Source organism: Clinocottus analis, unplaced genomic scaffold, assembly GCF_023055335.1.
Source record: "Clinocottus analis isolate CAN_PGR_092001 unplaced genomic scaffold, fCliAna1.0.p SCAF_3, whole genome shotgun sequence".
Taxonomy (NCBI): domain Eukaryota; kingdom Metazoa; phylum Chordata; class Actinopteri; order Perciformes; family Cottidae; genus Clinocottus; species Clinocottus analis.
In genome coordinates, this window is record NW_027176042.1 from 22,069,881 (window position 1) to 22,096,512 (window position 26,632).

At 44.4% G+C, this 26,632-nt stretch overlaps 2 protein-coding genes across 3 annotated transcripts in view; both read right to left on the bottom strand.

Moving 5' to 3' along the window:
• Window positions 1-1,258: 1,258 nt before the first annotated feature.
• fam83c (family with sequence similarity 83 member C) lies at window positions 1,259-11,996 on the bottom strand. The gene is made up of 5 exons (XM_068593964.1): window positions 11,484-11,996; window positions 8,473-8,640; window positions 6,853-6,977; window positions 5,105-5,338; window positions 1,259-4,500 (listed from the first exon to the last, which is right to left on the bottom strand). Exons 1-5 carry the CDS (start codon window positions 11,994-11,996, stop codon window positions 3,699-3,701), a joined length of 1,842 nt encoding a protein of 613 aa, XP_068450065.1. The 3' UTR covers window positions 1,259-3,698.
• Window positions 11,997-23,161: 11,165 nt separating this feature from the next.
• uqcc1 (ubiquinol-cytochrome c reductase complex assembly factor 1) overlaps window positions 23,162-26,632 on the bottom strand; it is a 4,793-nt gene continuing 1,322 nt past the window's right edge. Inside the window, exons 2-9 of one of the 2 annotated variants that reach the window (XM_068593975.1) lie at window positions 26,315-26,422; window positions 25,876-25,983; window positions 25,602-25,674; window positions 25,129-25,186; window positions 24,933-25,041; window positions 24,099-24,176; window positions 23,902-24,015; window positions 23,162-23,728 (exon numbers count right to left, since the gene is read on the bottom strand). In XM_068593975.1, coding sequence (XP_068450076.1) covers window positions 23,594-23,728; window positions 23,902-24,015; window positions 24,099-24,176; window positions 24,933-25,041; window positions 25,129-25,186; window positions 25,602-25,674; window positions 25,876-25,983; window positions 26,315-26,422 — 783 coding nt within the window. In that variant the 3' untranslated portion in view covers window positions 23,162-23,593. Of the gene's footprint in view, window positions 23,729-23,901; window positions 24,016-24,098; window positions 24,177-24,932; window positions 25,042-25,128; window positions 25,187-25,601; window positions 25,675-25,875; window positions 25,984-26,314; window positions 26,426-26,632 lie in introns of both variants that reach the window. The other variant, XM_068593974.1, reaches the window with a different exon arrangement.

Consider the following 26,632-nt stretch of genomic DNA (forward strand, 5'->3'; position numbering starts at 1 on the left):
ATGTTGATGGATGATGAGGACCAGAGCGGTGCAGCCCGGACTCAGACAGCGGTGACGGGTTGAGGTGAAGCTCTTTACATTGAACCTCTTCAAAGCTTCTTCCTGCACTAACACGCGTGACGTACCGTCATCATGTCAACGAACAGCAGCCGGGGTCGTGTGGATGAACGCTGGATTTCTGCTCATTGTCCCGTCCGCTTCTGGGACGTTTCAGGGAGAGTCTCGTGGACGATGTTTTGTTCATATATCTGCCTCATTGTTCATGCTGCGACTCTGACCCCGGGACGGATTTCCTGACAGGAACAGCTCCTGTACGACGGCTCTCTGGGGGAAGTGTAATCTTAGTGCAGAGACACACACACACACACACACACACACACACACACACCATCGCTTCACTGACCTAGAAACCACAGGATGGTCTTGGCATCGCTTTTTTCTTTCAAGAGATGCTTTATGTAATAAATTTAAAAAAAAACATCGACTGAATATTGAGCGTAATGTATAAATGTCTCCACACGGTTCATACGCTCATGAAAAAACTGGACAAGTCATGGAGTTTTAATATGGTTATTTCCAGGCCTGGAAAAGTCCTTGAAAAACATAAAATCCCTAAAAGTGTAGTAAAAGTCTTGTAAACGTGTTATATTCATGTGTTCATGACGTTCATTTAGTTTAAAATAATGAATATGCTTTTAAAAGAAAGCAGCATACATACAGGCGTCTATATAAATGTTTATTCTTTTGATCAAACTATTGTCTCATTCATTTGTGTCATTTAAGGTTTACTGTATGCTTTGAATCCTCATTGTTGGTTTGAATACTAAATTGTATCACTTTTTACTGTTTACACACAAATTTCACAAGTTTGCTCATGGACATTTAGTTAAGTCATGAAAATTTGGTTAAAAGTCATTGAATTTGGTTTAAAGTCATGAAAATTTGGTTAAAAGTCATAAATTGGGTCAAACATTATAGAAATTTTCTCCAAAGTCACGTAAATATGGTCATAAGTCATGGAAATTTCGACACGTAAATCCGTTGGTCAACATGTGCGTGAAACCTGTCTCCAGTTATTAAGAATGAGTAGTTGTTTTATTGTTCATATTGTTTCTGCCTGAAGCATGAAATGTTGAATAAAATGACTTCTTCAGCTTTCAGAACGTTTCATCTTTAAAAACCTTCTTTCCTCGGCTGACGGAGACACACCGACACATGAACTCTTAACTTCAAACTTTGTTTTATTAAAATCCTCGAGTGTTCATCTTACAAATTAAAAGCAACGTTCACATTCTCCAGTAAAAATAAAAACACTTAAGAAGTGTTACTTTAACGATAGCCCAAAGTCCTGACAGCCACTTCCTGTCTTTACACACCGATATTTACACGAGTCACAGATGAATCCATGACGGCAAATTGTCAACAACAAAACCGTCAATACCAACTGAAATGAACAGTAAACAAAACATATTAAAAAGAATTGATCCGTGTCAATAATTATTGCTTCTGTGACGACAGTGAACTGCAGATGATTTTAGCCGTGTAGTTCAGAGACGAGGAACGACTGCACATCTTCACAGAAATAACAACAACAGTCGGCATCAACTGTATCTGATGCCTTTTTCATTCACAGTCTATTTACAAATCTACATTCCTGAAAAAGAATTACAAAAATGACAATATGAGGAAAAACAAATGTAAAAAACATCAAGAAACGTTTTTAGGGCTCGACGTCGATGTCCGATTTTAAAAATATTTCATCAGAAACGTCCTCAAAGTGTCTCCGAGTGTTCAAAGTGTTCACAGAGACGCGGCGTCGGTCTGGAATGAGATCGTTAACGTTAAGGCAGGATGGTCGAGGCACGCGTTACGCAACACAGGAGAGTTACGGGAAGCATCAGAGGAAACGCTTTAGAGCCTTAAAGATGAGTTTCTACCAAATAACAAACATGTTAAGATGCATTCATTAAATTCATGGTTTTCTGAGATAGACAGTTTGTATTAATAGTTTGTTTTGACCTGTGCACTTATGAAAACGGTTTTAAAATGTCTTTTTTAATCAAATGTATACGTTTCTCTTCTTCTGATTTTTGATTGGTGGAGCATTTTTGTGGGCGTGCACTAAAATGTGCAGTTTCTCTCATTAAAAACAACTTATCCAAGCTCTGGAAAGTTTAACAAGTATAAAACCTTATTGGATTCAAAGAGTTTCTACAGATGAGGATTTTAAATCACAGATACGGTTTCTCTCGGTCACGTTTATATTTCTTTCCTGAAGTTTTAAAGGAATTTGTCTTTTTTTCTGTCTGCAATTGTTGAACATTTATAGATTTGCTCCGTTTCCTTTAGCGGGAACCGAAATTCGTTCCATGTCCGATAACGCCAGACCGGAGAGAGAGCGAGTCTGTGCTCAGCCGAGTTACTCCACAAGATCCTGATCGCTACTGCACATGTGCAACGCTCAACCGAGAGAACGACGCCAGGCGGCTAACTCGTTAGCTAAAACATTTAGTGCGCCCAAAATCTGGTGACAGCCTGCACAAGCTCACTGACAATTGAGCTAGCGGTTAGCAATATTTCAAAGTAACACAGCGAATGATCGGTGCTTGGTGTCGAGTCGACACGCAACTTATCGGAATCGGGAAAGATACAAACATTTTTATTGGGACTTCTCTAAACTTTCATAGAGCGCTGCATCTACGAGCAAAAACGCGGGAAAAATTGTGTATTGTTGCATAAGAAAAGTCACGTCCAGTGGGAACATCTGCTAATGTTTGCACGCTAACCTTGACGCTAACGCTAACTTTCACCTTCTGACCCAAACACAAACCCAACAGCAATGTTCGAAGGGACAGAAGACCTAAACCATACAAAAGCATCGCTCCGCCTCCGAGAGGCTCCGCCCCTCAGACGCCAGTCAACAGGCTGGAAGCTGAGGGGCGGTTTTCACATTATGTCCAGAAAACTGTAATATATTTCTTCACATAATAAGCAACAGTTTATTGAAGGCAATAATGTAAATTTCAGTTTGACTTTTTAGGATTCTTGTAAATGAAGTTTCAGCTCTGAAAACTCAAATAAAACTTCCAGAATGATTTTCTGCTGCGGTTTGATTTTTTTAAATGTTTTTTTAAAACCTTTTCTCCCGACTTTTTGCCAGTAACTTGTTTTTTTTATTATACCTTTTGAAAACATGATGACTCAGGTAGCACTTGTTGCAACATTAATATTGACAGGGGGATTGTCACAGATCAATTTTTCTAAAACGTTCCCCCCCTGTGAGTAAACACCACAAAGAGTCGCATCTCGGCTGCGCTGAAGGCTCCTCGCGGGATAAAAGAGGCAACGTGGTTTTAGGGAATCAAAGGGAAACTCCAGCTGTGAGCCAACATGGCCGCCACGGCGGGATTTTCACCAGGAACCACCGACCCGTCGGCGAAGACGAAGGACTGTGCGCGTTGGAGAAACGCAGGAGGAAGGAAGAGCTTGGAGGCGGGAGGTCAAGCAGAGTCTGGACTCGGGCCCCTCGTATGGGCCGAGTCTCCACTCCCGGTCTGAAGACCTCGTCTGCCCTTCACCGTGGTAAACAGTGACGTGCGTCTATGAAGCAGCAGCTGCTCTCAAGTCCATCACAAATACAGAAACGCCTCCTCAATATCCTCAACAGCGCATCTCACTCCCGGTGGCGTCTGCGCGCATCAGTTCGAGGTCTTCAGCTCGAAGCGGCTGTACACCTGCTTGGACTTCATCTGGTTGTACTGGTTCACCAGGTCCAGCTTGCTGTGGCCCAGCGTCATTCGCTTCTGGTCCTGCCGGTTCATGAGCACGGTGGGAGAGAGCGGCGGCGGCGGCGGGCTCTGCTGGCTCTCCGGCTCCGCCCTGGAGAGGTCCGGCCCCCCCCAGGGCGGGCCGCCGTGAGGGGACGGCGACCGCCGGAAGTTGTAGCTGTCCTTGCCGGAGGAGGGCAGGAAGAGGTCCGAGAGTTTGTTGAGGAACGGGTTGGAGGGCGTCCTCTGCCGGTGGGCGAGTTTGCCGTCGTTGACCGGGGAGGGCGCGGTCGGGGCCTTGGGGTTCTGGCTGGGGCCGCCGCTGCCGTGGAACATGCCCGGTTTGTGGTCGTACAAGCCCAACGCCTGGAACTTGGAGGAGGCTCCGCCTATATTAGACCGCATGGCGTCCGTGGGTTTGGGCTTGCTCCACTCGGCGCCCGCCGGCTGACCGTAGGGCGGCGGCGACCGGTCCATGGCCGCGCCGTGGTGGATTCCTCCGTTAGCGGTGACCCGTGACCCCGGCGTCACGTGACCCTGCGGCGCCGGCGTCAGCCCCCCGCCCCTCCTGTCCGGGCTGAGGTGGGCGTTGCTGTTGGACTCCTTCTTGTCGTGACTTTGAGTGACCTTGTAGACGGTGTTGGCGGTCATCCCGGGCGCGGCCTTCACACTCGACACGCTGTTACTTGATTGGCTGCTGGAGTTTTCAGAGCTCACCCGGTCCCTATGCCTGCTGGAGGGGGCGGGGCAAAGGTCAGTACACAGACTATTGCTTCACCAGGTTTTATGCAGTACAAGTACCAGAATAAACTGTTCCACCAAAAAACTACAGCAAACTAAATAAAACAAGTATTATTGGAGCCTGATGAAATATGGTTTAAGCGTGATATTTTTATTTATTACATTTTACTTTGCTTTCATGTAATTGTAATGAAGAGAGTTGTTTTATGATTTGTCTCCCATTTATAGTATTTATAGCATTTTGTTATGTTGTTTCAACAGGTGTTGTATGAAAGCAATTATAGTACGAGTAATGAAATAATATTTGTATTATCGTTGTTTGAAAAACAAAACAAAACACATATTGCCATTAAATGTGCTTTTTGGGCATTTCATGTAGGAAAATACTATTTCAAACATGAACATGTTAATGTAATGTTTGTTGACAGTATTTTCTGATTTATGGAGGGATGCAAATTATATCTATAGTTCTTTCTATAAAACGTGTCAAGAAAGTGAAACAATACTTTTAAGCCTGGCTTCATCCAACATTCATCTATCTGTGCTGTATAAAAAACGAGCACGTATTCGATGAGGAGGCGCCTGCAGCGTGGTACCTGTCCGAGAGTAGATCCAGTCCCGGGACCGGGCCGAGCCCCATGGCGCCGGGCGTCATGGTGGCCTGGTACGGATGGTAGTACGGCGCCCCCTCGTCCTCTGGGTTGAAGAAGCAGTCGATGATCTGGGAGTCGGCGTACAGACAGCGGAACTCCCGATCGAAGCTGTCGGTGATGCGGCCCGAGAAATGCATCATCATGTTGCTGTGCACCTGAGCCGACAGCCAGGTGAAACTGGAGAGGGGACGCGACATGAGAGACCAGTGAGCTGAAACATGTCAGTGAAGCCGTTTTAAAAAAAGGGCCAGCGTGCAGCATTAGAGCAGCTGTCACTGAGGCGCCCAGACGCCGTGGCATCTGAGTAACATCATGTGTTAGAGCTGCATTCTCTCTTCTGACCACCAGGGGGCGACTCCCCTGGTTGTATAGAAGTCCATGCTTCATGTGTTAACGCTGCATTCTCGCCACTGACCAACAGGGGGCGACTCCTCTGGTTGTATAGAAGTCTATGCTTCATGTGTTGAAGCTGCATTCTCTCTCCTGACCACCAGGGATGACGATGGATAAAAATAATAAAAGACTCCAGAGATGCACTCGGTTTACTAGAGAAGGAATAATAAATTAATAAAATTACTCTGATACTAAACTGCAAATTACGAAACACAACACGTGACTCCAGACGTCAGCTTTTTGTGTAACTCATCTCCGTCCACCTCCAGCTGATAAACCTGCAGATCAAATCATTAACATGTTCCTGGCCGACGATGAGTCACCGCGCTGAGAATGCGTTGGAACCGAACAGCGACAATAAAACATAATTCCTCATAATCTATGCAGAGACGACGGCGTGCTCAGAGCAGAGAGAAGCATCACATCCGGGTCGGGCGTCCCGTCCTCCTGGAGACGAGCTGCTCGTGCTGCGAGCTGTTTGTTCTCCAGCAGCCAGACTGAACCTGCAGGACGGCTTCTGTCATCGTAAATCACTCGGCGCTCATGATTCACCTCCCAGTTAAACTCCTGCTATGTTGGAATGGATGTCTGATCAGAGCACGCCCTCAGATGATCTTCAATCATAAAGTTTCCTTTCATGAGGAAGGAGGCAATTCACCTCATAATATAAGTCATGTTATCCACTTCAGATAAGCTCAGAGGCTTTAACTAGATTTAACTCATGGGTGAGGAGTTATAGTTACAAACACACTTTTTACAACTGCATCAAAGTGGTATAAACCGTTACATGTTAGTATGGTGCTTATGAACACTCAATATGAAAGTGATGAAGTTTAACTTCAGGCTTTATCTTTCCAATGCATGCAATTATTAGAAAGGTTACATTCTGTTTTACATTAATTCATTGATAAATATCAGTAAATCAGAGCCGATTTATTTGTCTCCAAACAAACTGCATCGGGAACTCCCCGGATTCCAACGTGTGAACCAGCAGATTAATGCCTTTTAATATCAGAGGAATGAGGAACCAGGAGGGAGGGAGCATAGGAGGGAGGAAGCATAGGAAGGAGAAAGCATAGGAGGGAGGGAGCATAGCGCTCAGGTGATAAGAAAACATTTGCCTCGCTGGAGGACCTCGCCCTTCATTCCACCGCCAGCCGGTTTGATGGCCGGTCCCGTGTGTGTGCGTGTGCGTGTGCGTGTGCGTGTGCGTGTGTGTGCGTGTGTGTGTGTGTGTGCGTGTGTGCGTGTGCGTGTGCGTGTGCGTGTGTGTGCGTGTGTGTGCGTGCGTGGCTCACCTGTAAGACCCGGCGATGACCTCTTCACAGTCGATGATCATGAACTTCTCCAGGACCTGACCGGTGAACTTCTTGCCGCTCTTGGTGCAGTACGTGTCGCCACACGTGCTGCGAATCCGCATGTTCTGCACACACACACACACACACACACACAGATGAATGGATAATGAACTAATTGGTTGCCGCCCTGATTACTGTCCTGCACCTACAACCACCGAGCTCTGAAATTACCGTTGCTTCGTGAGAAAAAAACGACTGAACTCCGGACAGAACAGGAAACAGGAAACAGTCATTTCTGTCCTCCAAGCCGACAAAGTTCAAGGTTTTTCTTACGTAAACGTGATTTGCATGTCTATTTATATTGCAGAGCATTTGGCTGCAGCTCATGTTCTGGGCACTAATAAAATCCACATGCAGAGAATTCACATTTGCAAGTGAGAGATGATTCATCGCTGTGAACATGAACATGTCACCTGGCTGAGAACACCGCTGACGATGATGATGGAGGAGGAAGAGGTAGCCAGGGTTCATACACATTTCGACCAATGCATTTCCGTGACTTGAAACCAAATGTTCATGAGCAAAAATGTAGTGAAATGTGTGTGTAAACAGTAAAAAGTGATAAAATGTAGTATTTAAATTAACAATGACAATCCCAAAGCGTACAGTAAACCTTACATTATTATCTTGTTGCTCAACGACACTTCAGCAGAACGTTAATGTTCTAGGACAGCAGACGAAAAGGCTGAGAAAGATGGAGGACATTCCTCTCACGCTGCAGTGTGACTTCTAGAAGTGAAGTGTGGAGACAACGAGACGCCCGGAGTGAAACTCTTTCTACGGAGCAGAGAGGCTTCTACGCAACACTCGCTTCACGGCCTTCAGTCAAAGGATGCGTTCACGGACACTCAGTGATGCGAGGAGCGACACAAGGAGTGATACAAAGAGTGATACGAGGATTGACACGAGGAACGATACAAGAAGTGATATGAGGAACGATACAATAAATTATATGAGGAGCGATAGGAGTGACACTAGCGATAGGAGTGACACTAAGCTGATACTAGGAGTGATATGAGGTGATACAAGCAGCGATACAAAGAGTGATATGAGGACCGATACAAGAAGTGACACAAGGAGAAATACGATGAGTGATACTAGGAGTGATACGAGGAGATATGAGGAGTGATACAATGAGTGATACGAGGAGTGATACAATGAGTGATACGAGGAGTGACACAATGAGTGATACGAGGAGTGACACAATGAGTGACACGAGGAGTGACACAATGAGTGACACGAGGAGTGACACAATGAGTGACACGAGGAGTGATACGAGGAGTGACACAATGAGTGATACGAGGAGTGACACAATGAGTGATACGAGGAGTGATACGAGGAGTGACACAATGAGTGATACGAGGAGTGACACAATGAGTGATACGAGGAGTGACACAATGAGTGATACAATGAGTGACACAATGAGTGATACGAGGAGTGATACGAGGAGTGATACGAGGAGTGACACAATGAGTGATACGAGGAGTGACACTATGAGTGATACGAGGAGTGACACAATGAGTGATACGAGGAGTGATACGAGCAGCTCTCTGTACTTACGCTCATGTGTGAGCTCTGAATGTCGAGAGCGGAGCACATGTCCGTGAAGCTGTCCAGGTTCTTCTCGTCCAGCAGGATGTAGACGGGCACTCGGCGCTTGTTGGACGCCTCCATGAGGTCACACAGCAGGTCCACGTCCGTGAACACGTCCATCACCAGCGCGATGACCTGCAGCGACACAGGACCGCCACACAGAGGGTCAGAGCCCACCAGGGTTCATACACAGTGTGACCAGTGGATTTCCATGAACTTAAACCACCTGTCCATGACTTTTAAAAATTGTAAAAAGCCATGAAAATCCACTGGTCACACTGCGTATGAATCCTGCGTTAACGCAGGGTTTGTTTGCACAATGAAAGATATTTACATTCTGCAACCGTTCCATTCTGATTCCTTCATCCATGTAAAAGACACAAAACCAAAGAAAGAGACAAACTGTAAGACTCTGTGGTTAAAAACAACAGGTGGTGGTTTAATTACCTCTATATAATAATATTTATGTTTCGCATGATTTACAACTCAAAGATAATTATTGCTTCAGAAGTGACGTCTTTCTTGTGAACTCGTGGATCCGGTTGTGGGGTCCCAAGAGAACACTTTTTCCTCCAGGCGATGCGTTGACACATTAAGCTACTGGTAAACTACTGGTAAACTACTGCTAAACTACTGGTAAACTACTGCTAAACTACTGCTAAACTACTGGAGACAGAAAGAGACTACAAAGAGACAAAAAGAGGCTCCGAAGAACAGTCTCAGGAATCTTTTGAACTGCAAACGGGACCCTGCACACAGCTGGTGTTACGCAACACACACACACACACGCACACACGGCTGCGTGTGCAGACGGATCGATGCCCTCTGGCATTGCGCGCATGAAGCGTGCAACGTGAGCATCGCATTCTTTAAGATGATTGACGGCACTTCAGATGCAGTTGGACATTTTGCCCAGAAAGAAAAAGGGAACGACAGTTGGAGTGCGCAGGAAACCTTAAACGAGTAAACACGTGAATGTTGTGTGCGTAAAACACACACACACTTGTTCTTGAAGCTCGGGGCAGCGCTGCACATTGTGAGAGCAGCAACAAATAGACAATCAGTCTCCGTCTCTGCACTGACATGAGCCATGAGAACCAGACTCGTGGTTCTGGCCCAGCGGTGAGAGGAGAGGAGGCGCGCTGCAGCCATGGAGCCGCCAGCTTCTCTAGATTTCATGGAATATTTCCTAACGGGTTTAAATAGCTTGGAAAGTCTTTTATTAGCAGACGTAGACATTTAACTGTCTGTTGGTGCGTTGAGAGAAGGGAAGTGTCTGCGTGGGTGACTCGTGTGCAGCATGACTCTGATTCACTGCTCTGTGGTCGCGTCACTGACCTGCAGACGTTCACTGTGGAAGGTCTGTTTTTGTTTTAAAGCATCCTCTCTGCCAGAGCGACTACCACGAGACACAACTACAAAGAGAGAAAGAGACTACAAATAGACAGAAAGCGACTGCAAAGAGACAGAAAGCGACTGCAAAGGGACAGAAAGTGACGACAAAGAGACAGAAAGTGACGACAAAGAGACAGAAAGTGACGACAAAGAGACAAAAAGTGACGACAAAGAGACAAAAAGTGACGACAAAGAGACAAAAAGTGACGACAAAGAGACACAACAACTACAAAGAGAGAAAAAGAGACGATAAAGAGACACAAAACAACTACAACAAGACAAAAAACAACAACGCAAAAATGCAGCTGCAAAGATGCAGCTGTCATTTTGTGTCCCTTTTCCGTCCGGATGTCTGGCTACTACAAACGGGGGAAGGGCTGTTTCACATGTTCGTGTCCACCGTCTTCTAATCCGCTGATCAGAGAGTTTGAGGGTTTCTGGCCCGTGAGCCGAGGTCAGCGAGTTCAGAACAGCTGATCAAAGGCGACACGTCGGCTGCTTAAGCAGTGGAAACCCCTGGAGAGAGAAACCAGCGCACTCAGCTGGTGATCATGGAAAACTGAAACCAGCAGGGAGACGTCTGCGTCGCTTGTCATGAGGACAGAAACACGCAATGAATATGCAAATGTTTTGCATGTTAAAGTGGAACCATTTTCACAAGCTGCCTCTTCTTTTGCTTTCATCATTTAACTCGTGTGTCTGACCCTCAATGCTTCAACTGTTTCATAAGCATCAGATGATCTGAGCGAGCGTGAGGCTGAAGCTTTCCACGCCTCACTTGTGTGTAAATGTGCTTGTTGGACCACGATTGGCTGCAAACTAGTCGCGTCAAACTGTGAAACTGAGAGAAGCATCCGGCCGTCAGCAGAGGGGATCATACTGATGTAACAGTGTGTGTTCAGGTGTTTCTAAGAAGCCCGATGCTCAGTATTAGACAAGTACATGGTGTCTGAGCATGAAGCCAGCTTTAAGGAATACTTCTCCTCACATGTAGTATTCATCAAAATAAAACTATGAAACCACGGGGAGCGATACATCCTGTCAAACTGCAAGAAGATTCATCAATAACCCTGCACCGCTTCATCGATTCATACTACATGCACCGCTTCATCGATTAGTTAGTCACTGTGTTGACTTTATATACCGTGTATATACACTGTATACTTTATATATACTGTATATACACTTTATATACGTTTAATACACTGCACATACTTTTTATACACATATCGTATCTATCTTTGAGTATCTATATATAGTATATATGTATAGTATTTATTTATATAGTATCTATGTATCTATCTGTATAGTACATACTAGACATCTAGTATGTATAAGTTATACATACTAGATGCAACATCAAGTTATACATACTAGATGTTACATCTAGTATGTATAACTTGATGTTACATCTAGTATGTATAACTTGATGTTACATCTAGTATGTATAACTTCTCTATATATAAATCTAGTATGTATAGCTCGATATTAAATCTCGTATGTATAACTTGTGTACATATAAATCTCTTGTCGTGAATGCATAACTCGGCACAGTGGTGAGTGCAGCGAGAGGAGCAGCAGACCTTGTTGGCTCTGTTGACCAGAGACCGGATGAGGTCCTTGACGTTGTGGCTCTTGTCCCTCTGGAAGTAGATCTGCGTCTCGGACGGCCCGTACCTCGCCGGGGAGTCCGGCCAGCCGAGCTCCAGCATCGGCGGCTCGTCGTCGGACATCATCGGGAAGTAAGTCCCGGAGTTGAGGTCGGACACGGCGTCCAGGTCCCCGAAGTCCCTGTCGTTGGGTCCGCCGTTGCTCTCGGAGGAGGCGCACGCCTTGGCCGCCTGCTGCTCCGCGATGTAGCGCACCTCCAGCGGGGACAGGAAGCTGAGCTCCCGCTCCTCGGTGAGCACGCGCCGGTACTCCTGCTCGCCGTGCTCCAGCAGCGCGTCCGTGGCCAGGCGCGCCGCCTCGTTGTGGCTCAGCTCCAGCGTGGACACCTGCCGCCACGGGTTCTTCACCTCCTCCAGCCGCGAGGCCAGCTTCCCCAGCGGCTTCCGGCCGGACGACGCCGGCCGCAGGCCCTCCGAGCCGGACATGGTGCCGCGGCGCAGCGGGGTTGACGAGAGACAAGGACGGCTACAAAGACGCGGGTCTAGTTCCTGCTGCGGAGGGTGAGAGGAACCATTACTGCGGCGGAGGCGACATTGTATCCAGATAAGCTGCGGCGGGTCACGGCTCCACGTCGATCAGCAGCAGGTGCGTCGGCTCCCTTGGACCCTGTAGTCAGCGGTTTTAAACTCTGGAGTCACACTGTAACTCCATAAAGTTCTTCTTTAATGTATATTTGAATTGTTTCTCCGGGTTTTAATCTCTCAACAATAATCCAGTCGTCCTCCTTTGGGTCCTCTCCGTCTGAAGTCTCTCTGGTCCCAGGAGCCTCTCTGCTCCTCTTCCCTCGCGCTCCCTGTGTGCGCGTGCTTGTACGCGCGAGTGTTTGGGCTCACCTGTTGCTACCTGTCGTGTCATTGGTCTTTAACGAGGACACACAACTCCTCCTCCTCCCCCTTTTCCTCCTCCTCCTTTTCCTCAGTTCACAACAGATGGCCAACTTCTGGTGAGGCTTTTCAAAATAAAGGCTGCACAACAACAAGCACCTGTTGGGTCGTCATATTGTTTTATTCTACAGGCGTGTCATCAATGTGTACTTATTATATGTACAAGATGAATGTGTTGAAATCAAAGCTCCATTTAAACAAGAGTTAATAATGTATTCCTTATTAGAAACTTTTTTTCCATCATTATATTCTTTAAAGGACAAACAAAGTTAATACAACAACAGAAAGATCAACAAGAGCCGGATATAGATAAGATACAAATAAGATTAACAAAATAAGGCAAACTCGATCAAACAGAATAATAAAATCAATCAATACGATGAGAACAAAATCTGAAATTCAATGAATAAATAACTATATCAATAATAATTATAACAATACAAACACTGGGTTTAAAGGGACATACTGGGTTTTCAAAACAAAGTTCTACCCTGATAATTTACATGTTAACAGTGCATGAATTATTTATTTGGTAATGAAAAATTAAATAAATAGATGTAGAAGCATCTCAAGTCAACAAAGTAGTGTTGAATATAATGATTGATAATTAATAATGAAACTTATTATTATTATTATTATTTGTTGTCATCAGTCATTTCCTTCAAATTACAGGATGGTTGCCTGTAAAATGTTGTTTAAACACAGGTAATTGATTCAATTTTTTTGATAATAGACTTCATTATAATATGTTTGTGCTTTTATCATGATCTATAATGAGAATTAATGAATCAATGAGTCTCAGTCCACTTTTATTTTGTAATAGCTCAATACTCGTTAAATGCTCTGCTTGCTGTTCTTTTGTGTGCTTTTATTTTGAAGGCAGCATCGCCTAACTTCTTACTCCAGCTCTGACAACATAAAACACAACGCTCGTATTCTTCTGCTGTCTCAATGGATAAAACTATAAAAGATTATTTGTTGATTTAAACACAAATGTATTTTTTCCCTCCTTCCCTCCTTCTTGTACCACCAAACACACAGATATCATATCAGGAATTATAGATGTACTATCGAGCATATTAAAGATGTGTGGGATAGTTAAAGATCTCAATGATTTCATATTTAAAAGCTCAACACCACAATGAGGTAAATGTTTCAGTCTCTCACCTCAAACCCTCCCTCATTTAAATAAAGATCCAATAAAGATCCATGATGACATCAGAGAGGGTCAGAGGTCAAACACAGAACTCCTCTTCATCTCGATCAAAGTCCGTGATTGTAGGGCACCTGCTCCACTTTGCTCTAACACACACACACACACACACACACACACACACACACACACACACACACACACACACACCACTGGGCCGCCAGGGCCTCTAAGTCGTCACTGCTTGCCTCAACAATCACTAAGTTATGTATCTTTTATAATTTAATAGTTCTTTACTAATCCACTCCATGTTTTATAATGATGTCCTCATGTCACAGTTCCTGTCTTCCTCTGTCGCACATGAACACATGACAGTCTGTATGAACACATGACAATCCATATGAACACATGACAGTCTGTGTGGTGAGAGGGGCGTCATGTCTGAACGTGTCCTAAAGGGGTTTCCCGTGCCAACATGCAGGGCCAGTGCTTCAACAACAGGATCAGGAGGCAGAGAAGAAGAATGTAAACTATTTAAGATGACAACTTATTTTCAAATGTCAACAAGGTAATAATCAACGTGTAACACACACGTTTACTTTGTGTGTGTATCGGTGGATGTATTCTCTTTCATCACATTTCATTATATTGTTTTGAAGAGCCTCCTGTGTTGGAAAAGAGCGTTTCACTACACTCAAGACAGTGCATCTGTTTGTTGAGCATGGATAGTTATGAGTTCTAATGTCCACAACAAATAAATAAAGTAAAGTCAAGAGAGGGCAGAGAGAGGAGCAGGTTTCTCGCTGCAGGCTGACGTCCGCCATCTTGTTTAAACATCCGCGAGGAACTTTACATCAGCGACTCAATATTGACCCGGCGGGGCGAGGTGCCAGAAAGCTGCGGAGTGCAGAGGGAAGCGAGCCGCCGGGTCGCAGCGGGGCAACGTGGCATGGATCTGGGAAAAGATTTGTTCTTCTGCGTACGCTGAGGTCACGAGGCTCCTCCTCCTCTGCTCATCACTGTGTTTGTGTTTACATGTTTTTAATCTGTTTACATGGACGCTGAACTCCATAGTTTAAATTATTAATTATTAGTAAATAAGTGCGCGTGCCTTTATTAGGAGTGACTCAACAACTTCCTGTTTGCCAGGCGTTCGATACTCGCGGTCACATGTTTGAGGTGAGTCAGCGTTGTTGCAGTCGTGATGGAAACAAGAGTCCCGACATGATCTATTGCTTAGATATTAGATATTATAGCAGGAGACGAACGTAAATACTCTTTACAGAAGAAAGTACTGTGTTTAAAACACAGACGTAAAAGTATTATCAGTAAAATGTACTTAAACTATCAGATAAAAAGTCTTCTTCAATACAGCATGAAGTTCATTTAGCAAATAATGTCATCTAGAGTCAAACAGACCACAAAGCAGGGGATCCTCTAGGGGCGGGGCTACAAGGTGATTGACAGGTTGACAGAGACATATACGGCGTCTCTACGTCACTCCTTCAATACTACGAAGTAGGTAAAGAACAAATAAACATAAAAAAGTCAGAAAGTTTATGCTGAAGGCAGTGGGAGAACTGGAAGGACTGGTTCCAACTTCTGCTTCCACGAGTCAAGATGCAACGCTGCCTCCCTGCATGTTATATAACATACAGATTATGTATGTGTATATAGTTAGTGTTCTAGGATGAAAGACGTCAGTGTTCTAGGGTTAAAGACGTTAGTGTTCTAGGATGAAAGACGTCAGTGTTCTAGGGTTAAAGACGTCAGTGTTCTAGGATGAAAGACGTTAGTGTTCTAGGGTTAAAGACATCAGTGTTCTAGTATTAAAGGAGTTAGTGTTCTAGTGTTAAAGGCGTTAGTGTTCTAGGGTTAAAGATGTTAATGTTCTAGGGTAAAAGACTTTAGTGTTCTAGGGTTAAAGACGTCAGTGTTCTAGGATGAAAGACGTTAGTGTTCTAGGGTTAAAGACATCAGTGTTCTAGTATTAAAGGAGTTAGTGTTCTAGTGTTAAAGGCGTTAGTGTTCTAGGGTTAAAGATGTTAATGTTCTAGGGTAAAAGACTTTAGTGTTCTAGGGTTAAAGACGTTAGTGTTCTAGGGGTAAAGACGTTAGTGTTCTAGGGTTAAAGACATCAGTGTTCTAGGGTTAAAGACGTTAGTGTTCTAGGGTTCAAGACGTTAGTGTTCTAGTGTTAAAGACTTTAGTGTTCTAGTGTTAAAGACGTTAGTGTTCAATGGTTAAAGACATCAGTGTTCTAGTATTAAAGGAGTTAGTGTTCTAGTGTTAAAGGCGTTAGTGTTCTAGGGGTAAAGACGTTAGTGTTCTAGGGTTAAAGACATCAGTGTTCTAGGGTTAAAGACGTTAGTGTTCTAGGGGTAAAGGCGTTAGTGTTCTAGGGTTAAAGACTTTAGTGTTCTAGTGTTAAAGACGTTAGTGTTCAATGGTTAAAGACATCAGTGTTCTAGTATTAAAGGAGTTAGTGTTCTAGTGTTAAAGGCGTTAGTGTTCTAGGGTTAAAGACTTTAGTGTTCTAGTGTTAAAGACGTTAGTGTTCTAGGGGTAAAGGCGTTAGTGTTCAATGGTTAAAGACGTTAGTGTTCTAGGGTTAAAGACGTTAGTGTTCAATGGTTAAAGACATCAGTGTTCTAGTATTAAAGGAGTTAGTGTTCTAGTGTTAAAGGCGTTAGTGTTCTAGGGTTAAAGATGTTAGTGTTCTAGGGTTAAAGATGTTAGTGTTCTAGGGTAAAAGACGTTAGTGTTCTAGTGTTAAAGGCGTTAGTGTTCTAGGGTTAAAGATGTTAATGTTCTAGGGTTAAAGACGTTAGTGTTCTAGGGTTAAAGACGTTAGTGTTCTAGGGTTAAAGACGTTAGTGTTCTAGGGGTAAAGACGTTGGTGTTCTAGGGTTAAAGACGTTAGTGTTCTAGGGTTAAAGATGTTAGTGTTCTAGGGTTAAAGACGTTAGTGTTCTAGGGGTAAAGACATCAGTGTTCTAGGGGTAAAGACGTTGGTGTTCTAGGGTTAAATTAGTGGCGACTGGCAGGAGAGACGTGGGTGATTGTGCCCTTCAAACAGTCTCTCAGGCATCCTGAAAGGTTTGGCTCACGATCAAAAGGAAACACCCTGTTGTAAAGGTTAATGTTTCACCGCGTGAGGGGATGAGGAAGCGTTGCTCTCTGAGACGTCCTCACTATCACTGACCGGGATCTCCACTGGCACACGAACGTCTTTCCAGTCTTTCACCTCCAACCAGAACTGTGCACCAGCATTACGTAAGAGACACGTGAGGATAACAAAGAGACACACAGACTACAAAGAAAAATATTAATTGATCTGTGAATCAAGTTGAGGAAACTCCACCGTGGGAAACCGTGCGGCAACGCCCACTTTTTGAAATGATAACAACTGCTTCAAATGTCAACTGTCAGTCTGCATGCAGAACTGTGAAAACACATCCAAAGAAACACAGACTACAAAGAAACACATAGAAACTACAAAAAGACATATAAAGACTACAAAGATACACAAAAAGACTACAAGGAGACACAAACAGACTACAAAGAGACACACAAAGACTACAAAGAGACACAAAGATACTACAAAGAGACACCAAAAGACTACAAAGAGACAACTATAGACTACAAAGAGACAAAAATACGACAAAGTGACACAAAGAGACTACAAAGACACAACCATAGACTACAAAGAGACCAAACAGACTACAAAGAGACACAAAGAGACCAAAAAGACTACAAAGAGACACACAAAGACTACAAAGAGACACATATAGACCACAAAGGGACACAAAAAGACTACAAAGAGACAACCATAGACTATAAAGAGAGACCCAGACTTCAAAGAGACACAAAATCCCACAAAGAGCTGCACAAGGAAGAGAAAGAGACACATGACAAAGACAGCAACATTTTGTGTTTCTTTGCTCCCGTGTATGAAATATTAATTAATCTGTGAATCAAGTTGAGGAAACTCGACCGTGGGAACCGACGCGGCAACGCCCACTTTTTGGGAAACATAACAAATCCTTAAAATGTCGACCGTCAGTCTGCATGCCGAGCTCTGAAAACACATCGGAGCTTTCTCTACGGCCAGAATCCCTCAGCACAGCTCGTCTCAGCCTGCACGTTGGACCAATTAGACTTTATCCTTGATCACATTCAGGTTCATGGTTACGTTTAATAACATAAATCCCCTTTATGGCGGTGAAAGAACTGGCCCGCTGCAGGTCGTGTGCTCCAGACCCGCTGTGGAGACTCCCCGACGCTTTGTGTGCAGCTCACTTTGTGTTAAACTCAGAAGTTGCAGAGTCGGCACATTTTCAGCTGCAGAGAAACGTTCGTGCGCAGGGTCAAGGCTGCAGCTCGTGTTATCTGAAGCTTCCCGAGTCCATCACTGACACCGACTGTTCAATCATTTCCAGAACAGGAAGCTGAAAACTGAATTGTTGTGTGACATTAGTATTTTTATAGCTATTCCTGTGTGTCGAGTTGAACCACATACAGAATACATCGTACACAATGTAAACCTGTCATAGAAAATGACGGACAGCGGAGAGGCGTCCCCCTTTGTGACAGATCCGGTTGAACCTGCCGCCCCCCTCCTCACCCTCCACCCCTCTCGGTGTGACTCTGCTCTGCTGCTTTGTGCATCTGTTCCTGGAAAGGAAACAAGTATTTTGTAGTGTTTGTGTGTGTGCATAAAGACGTCAGCGTGAAGTCAGTGCCGTGTTACATAATGAACATGGAGGCCCACTAGACGCTCCAGCGTGAAGAAAGGAACGCTGTTCTTTGTCGGACGGAAACAAAAAGCAATCATGGACTCAGAAAGATCTTTTTTAATCTCTTTGTAGGAAACAAATATAATTTCCGAGGAAGGATTACACAGTTCATGACAAGACAAACAGTGATAGGTCTGAGTGGATTTTAGTCATCAACACTTCATTCTGCTCGTGTGAGGAAATATTCTCATTGACAGCAATCACACAAACACCCACAGTGTTCTGTTGCTTTAGTCCACAACAAGAATACAAATCCATCTGCAGCTACACAACAGGGACACGCAGCTTTGAGCCTGTGTAGCTGGAAAAAGACTAACAACCCGGCGTAGAGGAGGGTGAAGTTTATGACAACCAATGAAAGCAGCGTGTTCATTGAGGGATGGAGGAGGTCGTGGGACTGGACTTAACCTCCTGACCTCGGCGCAGTTAAACAACTGTAGTGTGTCCATTGTGCGGAAAACAATCGACACTTCAGACACACACATGAAAGCCTCATGCAACATTTTGGGTTTTTAAAATAAACACTTATGGACAGATGGATGGATGGTTGGATGGATTGATGGATGGGTTGAAGGGTGGATGGATGGATAGGTGGAAGGGTGGATCGGTGGTTGGACAGATGGATGGATGGGTGGATGGATTGATGGATGGATGATGGATGGGTTGAAGGGTGGATGGATGTATTGGTGGATGGATGGACGGATGGGTGGATGGATGGATTGGTGGAAGGCTGGATGGGTGGATAGATGAATGGATAAATGATGGGTTGATGGATGGATGGATGGGTGGAAGGGTGGATGGATGGATTGGTGGAAGGGTGGATAGGTACGTGCGCATTGGCTGTTTGTTCATGAGTCCATTATATAGCTTATAATATTATTTATATAGCTTATAATATTCCTCACTTTACATTCAGACAGCGGCACAAAATGAACGACAGAGTGAGAAGTGAGTGACTTTCTCTCAGCCTCCAGTCCAGGAAGTAGTCCTGCACATTATACCCCCCCTACGTTTAGTTCTCTGTTAGATTAAACACATATGTGAAGTGTTAAGCTTTACATTTGGATCTTCATGCTAAGCTACGCTAACCGACATGAGAGTGTCAATCTCATCTTAAGTGAGTAAGCGCATTTCTCAAAATGTCAAAGTAAGATAGTTCATGATCTACAGACTGGAATGGTTCCAGTCTGGTCTCCTGCTGGAGAACAGACTGACGTTCACCCTCCTCCCACAGCTCCCACAGCTCCCACACTCAGACAGAATGGCTGCTGGTCAGCAGTTCGAGCCTCAGAGTGTGAGACTCTCATGTTGTCAACAGACAATTTGTTCTCTCTCCGAGGCCAAAAGAGAAAAGGTCACAATTTAAACGAGCCACACAGAAGATCTGTTTGTCGGGACAACCAGACTCAGAGTTTATGAAACCCACAGCGTCACTGGAGAGCACAAGAGAGTCACTCAGGAACATCCCATAATGCATTTCAGTGGGACTTGACCATGGCTTTATGGGTGGTGACGAGGAGAGAAACAAAGGAAAGAAACAAAGGAAAGAAACAAAGACGGGAACAATGAAAAGAAAAAGCGTCACGGACCAAATGAAGGAGTTTCCTCTCAAAGTAACGACCACACATCAAACACAGTGCAACACATGAGTGTGAACATGATTTGATGTTTGTAAGTTTACTGTACAAAAAGCCAAAAAAAAGGGATTAAAATATTTATTCATATTGGTTTCAGGCAATAAACTATGAAATATAAGTCTTTTGGCATTATGCTTCTACCTTACCAGTCTTCCTGTGTTGTGTATTGCATTGTGTCTTTGCCTATTGTGTTGTGTTGATGGCCTGAACGAAACACACAAACAAAAGGAAACAAGAAACACAGTTTTGAAGCCTCAAGTTTGGCAATTTTGCCGTCGCCATCTTGCAATACGGCCGTCGCCATATTTTTTTAGTTTTTTTTGCAAGCAGTGACCAGGAAGTGACCAGGAAGTGAACAGGAAGTGACCACGCGACGACTGAGGAGCGGCGGAGAGACGCCATGGAATCGAGTGAAGCGTCTGCGTGGTGAGGGCCGGAGGTGAGACGCCCAACCACCGAGTCCTGGGAGTGCAGGGCGACCCGGAGAGCCTCTCCCCAGAGGCAGCCGCTGAGTCACTTTGGACTTTGGAGTCCAAAGCAGGAAAACCACGAGGCCGGAGAAACGCCGGAAATATGACGGCTGAGTCATGAGCTGCTTTATAGAAACACTGTGATTAAAGATGGAACCGGCGGTGGCAATATGATGAGAATATTAAAAAAACACAGCAAATACTCTGTGTTTTCGACACAGTTATATAATATTTCATTATGTCTTTTGGCAGATGGAGGATTCACTGCAGCTCACTTCACATCAGAGTTTCTTGCATCTCACAGCTGGTAAAATATTCATGTCTTCGGGGTCAGTTTCATTTTAACGGGTAAATTCACCAGATTACCATAAAACATTTTCCCTTGTTGATAGTATGAAGGAGTAAAGTTATTGGAGCTCAAAGCATAACAAAAATAACATTTAAACAAAACAGAGTGATAGCAGCTCTGATGATTTGAGCTAAATGCTATTAGCTGCATGCTAACAGCAGCATGCTAACAGCTGCATGCTTACAGCTGCTGGATGTTCTGAGTGTTTTGGGTGTGAATGTGTGAATGTCTCTGGTTTATGAGCCGCTGGAGTGTTTGATTACTCCGGCTGTTGAGACATGTTGAAGCAGCTCACGCGTTTTAATGAAATACTCATAACTCATAACTTGTGCAGGATGTCTTTCATGCACACAAACATAACTACTACTCGTCTTATTAATATTTAGCGCAGTTTTGACTGCGAGAAGCTCAAAGAGTCAAACTGAGTTTGACCTGCAGCGGTGCGCGAGGTCACGACTCCTGTGATCTAGATGTCTCCGGCCCTCCTGAGATCGTCATTAATGAGCCGCTCCGTGACCTTTTCATTACCGGCCGGGCTCCGTTGAGTCCTGACACAGAACATGAGCGTCTCTGTTCTTTAGACGAAGAAGATATCTGACAACCGTTGGATGGAGAGCCAATGAAGCTAATGAAGCCAATACTTTGTGTTTAGTGCTCATTTTTGCTGGCGTGCTAAGCTTAGCTTAAAAGGGTTTAGCATTTTTCCTGCTAAACATGCGAGCGTCAGTACTGTGAGCGTGTTGTTGTTAGCATTTAGCTCACAGTCTTGCTACTGTAGACTTTATTGCTCTAAGCACCAACAATCATAGCAAACTAATGTTTAGTGCTTGCATATTAGCATGAAAAATGAATGATAACGCGTGGTTCCCTTGACAAGACTGAAGTGGTATGAGCCATTTGTCTTTGTGAACTGAGCTGTCATCGTAGCTATCCAGTCTGAAATACCACTTGCTGGTCGAGCACACAGCTGATGCTAACTCTCCGCTCCCTCGTCATAGCCAGACACGAACAGATGACTTCAGACAGACACACCACAACGAAGAACAAACTCACTGCAGCCACAGCTAAATGGATGCTACTGCGTGTAGCCTGTTAGCGTTGTGGAGGACGAGGATCTAGCTGATATAACACACATCACATCCAACGACAGGGCCTACGAAGCCTGACCGCCATGTTCACCTGTCTGTCTCACCTTGTTTACCTGAATTGTGCACTTTATAATTTTATTTTGTCCCGCCCTGTTTGGCAATTGTTTTTCAATAAAATAAAACATTTGCATGAAGCAAGCCAATCTACCTTTTTATGTTGATAAAAGCAATAAAATGAAAGAATTAAAAATTGCGATTAATTGCGAATAATCGCGAGTTAACTATGACATAAATGCGATTAATCGCGATTAAACATTTTAATCGCTTGACAGCACTAATATATAAATATGTATTTTTAAATATACAACACATGAGCAGTATGTTATATAACATGCAGGACAGCGTTGCAGCTTGACTCGTGGAAGCAGAAGTCCTTCCAGTTCTCCCACTGCCTTCAGCATAAACTTTCTGACGTTTTTATGTTTACTTGTTCTTCACCTACTTCGTAGTATTGACGGAGTGACGTAGAGACGCCGTACACGTCTCTGTCAACCTGTCAATCACCTTGTAGCCCCCGGGCTGTTTGACTCTAAATGACATCATATATGTGTATATGAGTATATGTAAAGTCACATGACGAGCTGTTCAATCGGCTTCAGTTCAATGTCGTCACAGCGTGAACATCACATGTTGAACGTGATAGTAAAATACATATTTGAATAAACAGGTTCAGCTGCTGTATGAGGCGGCGTGTGGCGCCCTCTGCAGGACGAAGCAGAGACTGCAGCTTCATCATCACGGCCTGAAACTCTTTGTGTAGAGTTTAAGCTATAAACTAAACGACTTATGTTTATGGAGCGTTAATGTGTCTATTTCCTCATGAACCTGTGTGCAAAGGATTGTGGGTCAGAACCGCCCGGAGAGCAAGTCATGTGACATGTGACTAAAACCCATGATGTGTGTGTGTCTGTCTGTCTGTGTGCAACAGAGGAAGACACATCATTAGAATACGTGTGTGTTTAGATGGTTGTGTGTTTGTGGTCAGGTGAAACATGATGTGCAAAGAAACGAGGCTCAGTAGTTTTTAACATTTAACATTTTATTTATTCACATTTTTTTAAAAACAGAACAAAATCTCGTGGTTTTTATTTAAAAATTGCAGCAACGGCGTTTTAGAGCTCGACTTCCTGTTCGGTCTGAGAGAGAGAGAGAGAGAGAGAGAGAGAGAGAGAGAGAGAGAGAGAGAGAAAGAGAGAGAGAGAGAGAGAGAGAGAGAGAGAGAGAGAAAGAAGAGAGCGAGAGACCAGTATTTCAGGTCACATGACTTCAGGTGTAAACATGGAGGTGAACATCAGACTTCATAAATACAGCAGAGCTTCTCGTTCTCTCAAAACCGATGAAGACAAGGATGAAGATGTTGGATTGGCTAGTTCAATGATGTACGAGACGGTGTGTATGTGTGTGTGTGTGTGTGTGAGATAATATCTCTGACTGTCTATACTGAGCGTCCAGAGACAGAGGAGGAAGGAGAGGAAGAGGAGGAGAAATGGAGTGGCAGAGAAAGCTACAGATTTAAAATCTCTCCTTTTATGACAGAAGAGAAGAGGAGGAGGAAGAGGACGAGTAAACCGGAGTCTTCGTCTCACAGCCCGGTGTCGTTGTAGGTGGGCGTGGCCACCTTCAGGATGCTCTGAGCGTTCTCCTCCAGCAGAGGGCGCCACTTCACCTCTCCGGTCAGGATGAGGTCGTCTCCATCCAGAGAGTCCACGAACTGCATCTGTTTATTTTATAAACATTAATATTATTACTGTTTACATCATTTATATTATGAATACAAACACGAAGACATGTCTCTCATGTTCACAGATCTACTGTACAGTATTTATATTATAAAATCGTCTCTTAAGGTGGACTCAGTATTGAGAGAAAAGGCTCTCTAGGTGGACGCACCTGTTTGCGGACGTATCCCACCATGAGCTCCAGCTGCTCGGGGTCCTCACACTCGCAGTTGAACAGGTTCCTCCACAGCGCCGCCGCCAGCACGCAGTCGTCGGACAGGATGCCCTGCGGACACAGAGGCCGCGTCACCGATCCCGCGTCGCCGCGACACACTCGGCCCTCAAAAACCAAACCAAGCATTTTCTCACCTCATCGTATCCAAAGATGGCGGCGTAAAACGTCTCCGTCATGGCCTTCATCCCCTCCTTCCTGTGGCTGGCGTTGATCTGGAGCGACGGCGAGAAAAGACGGAGGGCTCAAACGAGTTCATCACAAAACATTTATAGACTTCTATACAACCAGAGGAGCCGCCCCTTGGTGTTCAGGAGAGAGAATGCAGCTTTAACACATGAACCATAGACTTCTATACAATCAGAGGAGTCGCCCCCTGGTGGTCAGGAGAGAGAATGCAGCTTTAACACAAAGCGTAGACTTCTATACAACCAGAGGAGTTGCCCCTTGGTGGTCAGGAGAGACTGCAGGTTTAACACGTGAAGCATAGACTTCTATACAACCGGAGGAGTTGCTGAGGAGGACCTGGAAACACTGATCACATATTTTGACCCAAATCTTTCCTCAAAAGAAGTCCCTTTTATCGTCGATCGCTAAGAGCGGCGGCTGCTTAGCGTCCATAGGTCCACTAGCATCCTGCTGCGTTCACTGGAACGGGAAAAACCCAACGCGCCGTGGCCTCAGCTGCCAGCGGAAATAATGTTTCAGAAACAATGAATATTCATTCATAAGGAGGGACGTTCGATTCCACTCAACAGACGACCAATCGGGTCGCTGGAGCCGAGGCGTCTGATCGACGAGGTTTTGTGTGACGCAGGAACCTGAACGCATCGCTGTCAGAGCATGGGGACGAGTACCACTGAGGACTATGTTCTAATGCACACATTCAACTGTGAACACACACACACACACACACACACACACACACACACACACACACACACACACACACTCACACACTCTGAACTCACCCCCATGATCTTGCTCCTCTGCTCCACGTCCTCCCACATGGAATGGACGATGTATCGGCACATGTACTTTCCTTCTCTTCCCTCCTGACGCATCCGCACCAAACACATCCTGCCACAAGAGATGGGCGTCAGCCATCACACACACACACACACATATATATATATATATTTAACACACTGTATATGTGTGTCTCACCACACGTGCAGCTGTGCCACCAGGAACCAGGAGTTGAGTGTGTCTGGGAGGGAGCACTCTGAAACACACACAATACAGACACACACAGACACACACCCACGCAGCTTTTAACGATGAGTTTCCCTCTTCTCCGTGTGATTGACAGGTGGTTCGTCCAATCACCTGCCTCATCAGTTCACGTGTGTGTTTGTGAAGTGAGAGATTAAAGCATCTCCTCCGTGTGTCTCCATTTTAAATAAACCCGTCTTCCAGGTTTCCTCCCATCATGACGGCTTTGTGGAGTTTTTAATGTTTTAATAGAGAATTAATTGAGTCTGTGTGTGAATGTTTAATTTGTCTTTTTTGAATAGTTGATGTCATTAAAACAGTTATTCTACACTAAAGATATCACGTATTATATAACAGAGCAAATCAAAGATACAGGGGGAAATATATATATATATATATATTCCAGAAGAAATGGAGGCGCTTACTGTCAAAGAAGTCGTCGTAGTTGATTCTCTCCACGCAGCACGTGTACATGCGCAGAGCTGCAATCTTTATTTTCTATGAAGAGAAAAAAAAAAAATGTAGAAATGAGAAATATTTTAATATTGTAATCATCTTGAATGGAAAAACTGCTTTTAAAACAAATGACTTTAGTGTCAACACTTAAATAGGTAATGTAAATAAATATATTATAATAAACGTGAATAAATATGTATACATGTACATACATACATACATAAATATCCCTTCTTCCCTCACCCATTTGTTGTATTTCAGCGGCCCGGTGAAGCCCATGGCCTCGATGAGCTTGGTGAAGGCTCCGACCTCTTCCTCCGTGTGCTGCCGCGTCTCCTTCACATTGCAGAACTGACAACAACAACAACCACAACCACAAAACAAACAACAAAATCAGTGAGGTTAAAAGAAGAAAAAAAAGACGAAGAGAAGACATGTTGAAGCAGAGGGTGAGGATAGGAGGGCGAGATGAAGGATGTTTTTGAAGGTGAGTGAAAACAGTCTGGAGAGACATCTAACCTTTCAGAATAAGAGGCCCAGACGCTTATTTATTTTGTGGTTAATCGTCACGTTGCTGGTATTTAAAGATCTAAACTTTATTAACCTTATTGATAACGCAGTGATCAGGGCAGTTTTAACACATGAAGCTTAGACTTCTATACAACCAGAGGAGTCTCGTTACCCGTGTGCTGGTGTGTAGCGTCCGACATGCTGTGAAACCGGGAGATGAGACTCTGGCCAGGCGGCAGGCTGCCTCAGCTCTGGAGAAACCAGCTTCCTGACACGACACCTGCTTGGAGACAGAGAGGGAATCAGACACACGGGTCAGTAAATCGGCCGCCGGAAGAAAAGGACATCAGACATCCAAACGTTTGAATAAAGTTTCCATGATTCTGTGACAAGAAGGCTGCAGAGTCGTATGATTCTCACGGACATAACTGGAACAAATTTTGATATATTTAGAAGCTGCTTGGGATTGATACTATATAAATATATATAT